The 3,817-nt window shown below is 34.1% G+C and overlaps 2 protein-coding genes across 2 annotated transcripts in view; one reads left to right on the plus strand and one right to left on the minus strand.

Annotated features, from left to right (window-relative positions):
- Positions 1–1,494, plus strand: part of LOC108689861 (H/ACA ribonucleoprotein complex non-core subunit NAF1) — a 3,021-nt gene extending 1,527 nt beyond the window's left edge. The window contains exons 4-7 of the mRNA XM_018196818.1: positions 245–513; positions 608–753; positions 826–1,146; positions 1,298–1,494. Of these exons, the coding sequence (XP_018052307.1) occupies positions 245–513; positions 608–753; positions 826–1,146; positions 1,298–1,446 (885 nt within the window). The 3' untranslated portion in view covers positions 1,447–1,494. The remainder of the gene's footprint in view (positions 1–244; positions 514–607; positions 754–825; positions 1,147–1,297) is intronic.
- A 2-nt stretch (positions 1,495–1,496) lies between these two features.
- Positions 1,497–3,817, minus strand: part of LOC108689862 (riboflavin kinase) — a 4,776-nt gene continuing 2,455 nt past the window's right edge. The window contains exons 3-4 of the mRNA XM_018196819.1: positions 3,630–3,733; positions 1,497–2,156 (exon numbers count right to left, since the gene is read on the minus strand). Of these exons, the coding sequence (XP_018052308.1) occupies positions 2,038–2,156; positions 3,630–3,733 (223 nt within the window). The 3' untranslated portion in view covers positions 1,497–2,037. The remainder of the gene's footprint in view (positions 2,157–3,629; positions 3,734–3,817) is intronic.

Genomic DNA, 3,817 nt, shown 5'->3' on the forward strand with positions numbered 1-3,817 from the left:
GCATACATCACATGTTTATAAGGTGATAAAGTATAATTTTGCCATTATTTATGAATGTATAATAATAATTAATAGGCATTTTACTTGTATCGCACGTGTGCGTGCGTGCGTGCGTGTGTGTGTGTGTGTGTGTGTGTGTGTGTGTGTGTGTGTGTGTGGATATCTAAGATGTAAAATAAATTAATACTGTAAGAATAAACAGTAATTTTTAAATACTCAAATCTCGATTATTTGAACATTTCAGATTGAAAAAATTGTAGAACAATTAGTAATCGTAAAACCAAATCCTGGTGAGGTTACACTCAATTTGGATACAGTTTTATTTGTAAACAAAGGAACAAAAGCGCTCGGTAAAATATTTGATGTATTTGGTTCTGTAAACGAACCGTATTACTGCATTCGCTTCAATGATGCTAAACATATACAGGATAATGATATTAAAGTGGATATGCAGGTGTATTATTGCCCGAACTCGGAGTACACGTCTCTTGTTTTCTTACATGAGTTAACAAAGTTGGTACTTTAATGAATACAGCATATATTACATGCGATTGTAATATTGTGTATTTAAATAAGTAAATAAATTAAAATAAATATTTTCTTTCAGGCTAAAAGCTTGTGATGCAATTGGTGACGATGAGCCACCAGAATTTTCAGATGATGAGGAAGAACAAGCTTATTATGAAAATTTGAAGCAAAAAGGTACCAAAGATTCTAATGGCCAGAATTCGCAGAAACGCCAACGTCGGATGGGTAAATATATTAATTACAAAATTAGTATCAGTTGTTATAAACAACTAATAATTTTTACCGATTGATTTTTAGATTCTCGCAACACAGAAATGGGCTGGCAATCAAATCATCCGTGGAACAGAAATAAAAAAGTTCAACCTCAAAGATATAAACAGAAGCAGCAAAATTGGAGTAGTGGTAGTCATTTTAATTCTACACAGAATGGAACATATTCTTATAATGCTTGGCAACAATATCCATATCAAAATAGTGCTTATTGGCAACCAATTCCACAAAACATGTATCCAATATCTAACAGACCATATACAGGCTACAGACCAACATTTAGCGGATCACGTTTGCCACAGTATAACAATCCAAGTAATTTGGATGGCGCACACCAATATTATCAAGGTACCAAGCCTAATTTCTAAAGCAAGCTTGTCCAATTTGAGCTTCGGAGCTCAAATTGAACAGGTCTTTTCTAAAGTAACAGCAGACAAAATCGATATCTTATAATTCTCTTCGGTATTTCTCCAAATCAATATTATGTGTTTGTCCGTAGCGATAGATTATCGTCCCAATGTATACATGCCTTCTTATTCAACTTGGCCACCAATATTGATGACGAATACACATTGGTTTCCACAAGTTCCTTCATCTTCTTCAAACACAACGGATGCGAAGAATGTCGATCCAGATTCATCTAAATAACTTAATGCTGAATATTAATAGGATAATAAAATAATGATTGTATTTTTATGTAGTAGTATGTTCTTATTCCACACACATTTTTTCTATTATTTTATATACTAAATTGTCAACAAAATTCTGAATAATTCTTCTCGGTTTTTATATACAAATTTATTAAAAAATGATGACAATTCTTCAAAATACGGACGACATATTCAATAATTCTCTATGAATCTGTTGAATCTATCTCTTGAAAATGTCAGATTTGATTTCTGTATCTTCGAATTTTTTAAACGCAAAGAATTCATGACAAGCTGCCTCAATCTGCTCAATAGTTTTATTGTCCTTGCAAGAAATGTTTTGAATCAGATAGGCATAGTCAAACGGAGCAAGAGGACTTTGTTAAGCTTTGGCAAGCACCAGCACTTTTTCAGATTTTCATACAGTTCGGAACAATATAAAAATTGCATTGAAATTCAGAGATCCAGAGCTGATGAAAGATAAAATTCCATTTTGCCGGCGGAAGGTTATTAAATATGCAACTCTAGAAGTAACAAAAATAATTCTTTACAAAAAATTTTCTTTATCAGACAAAGATTTACATTTTTCTTATTACGGATATGCTTTATTAATCATTAAAAAATCATCATTTTTCAGCTTATTTACAACTGGTTCCTCCAATTGACGCTCTGCGATTACAATATCATTCTTTATCTCTGTGATGAGTTCGTCTGCAATAATAAATAATATAAAATTATCTTCTAAAGTATTAGTAATAGCGATTTTAAAGTAATAGCTATTTGAATTACTTTGAGAGAATAGTAATCCCTTTACATATATTTCCGATTTACATATATTTCATTATTACTACCTTGATCAAAAAGTTCCCAGAATTCATTCAGAAAATTCAAAATACAAATTTTATTCATCAAAAGTGATATTGTCCCCTTCAAAGTACTCCCCATCGACTGCAACGCACTTATGCCAGCGCTTGATCCAGCTCTCGAAACATTTCTGGAACTCTATTGTCGGTATAGCCATCAGAGCCATCTTCGATTTTTCCATTATCTCTTTTCGGTTGTTAAAATGCGTTCCCCGTAATGGTTTTTTGACTCGATCGAATAGAAAAAAATCGCAGGGAGCCATATCAGGTGAATTCGATGGCTGTTGGATGGTATTCGTTTCGTTCTTGGTCAAAAATTCACGGATAATGATTGCACTGTGCGACGGTGCGTTATCATGATGCAAAATCCACGAGTTGTTTGCCCACAAATCCTTTCTTTTTTGGCGAACTGCTTCACGCAAACGTCTCATAACGCTCAAATAATACTCTTTATTAACTGTCTGACCTTCTGGCAAAAATTCGTGATGTACAATACCATTGTAATCCATGAAAACCATGAGTATCGCTTTCTTTTTCGACTGAAAACGACGTGGTTTTTTTGGTCTTGGCTCATTTGAAGCTTTCCATTCACTAGCCTGATGTTTGGATTGCGTGTCGTACTCATAAACCCACGTCTCGTCTCCAGTAATGATGCGTTTGATGAATGTTGGGTCGGATTCAGCCTTGGAAATCATGTCTTTGGCGATGACAACACGGTCCCTTTTTTGCATGAAATTCAATTCCGGGACCAACTTTGAAGCAACACGGCGCAAACCCAAACCATTAACTACAATGTCCTGAATGGATCCATAAGCAATGTTTAAGTCCTCTGCCAGCTCTCTGATAGTTAATTTGCGATTGTTGATCAACATTTCTCTCACTTTATTGATGTTTTCATCGGTTTTCGATGTCAACGGCCTGCCACTGCGTTTATCATCCTCGACGGACTCACGACCACTTTTGAAGCGTTCATGCCACTCATAAACGGTTGTTTTCTTTAGAGTATCACTGCCGAAACAGTTTCCCAACATTTCCAAGGTTTTCACACCATTGAATCCATTTTTAACGCAAAATTTAATACAAACTCGTTGTTGCAAATTCAACTCCATTTTTAAAAAATCGAAAATACGTGCAGAGGTAGATGTACTCAAGACGGCATAACTTTTACAAATGTCAAGCTATGATGATAAAATTTGGTGGGAATGTCAATGATAGATGTGGCAACCTAACCAAAAAACAGAACTCAAATCAGCTGACTCAGAGCATCACCTGGTGATAATTCCGGGAACTTTTTGATCAAATTGGAATGAATGTCCATTACCTAAAGAAGAGAAATCTTTTTCTGGTCTTATATATCCACCAATTATAATCTTGAGCTCCTCACCGTATAAATCTCTTTGGAATTTGTGTAATAGATGAACTTCCTGCAAAATAATTATAATTTGTATTTACTTAACACACTAAGATATTTTTTTAAATATAATAAAATATTTTATAATTGTTTAAATA

Source organism: Atta colombica, unplaced genomic scaffold, assembly GCF_001594045.1.
Source record: "Atta colombica isolate Treedump-2 unplaced genomic scaffold, Acol1.0 scaffold277, whole genome shotgun sequence".
Taxonomy (NCBI): domain Eukaryota; kingdom Metazoa; phylum Arthropoda; class Insecta; order Hymenoptera; family Formicidae; genus Atta; species Atta colombica.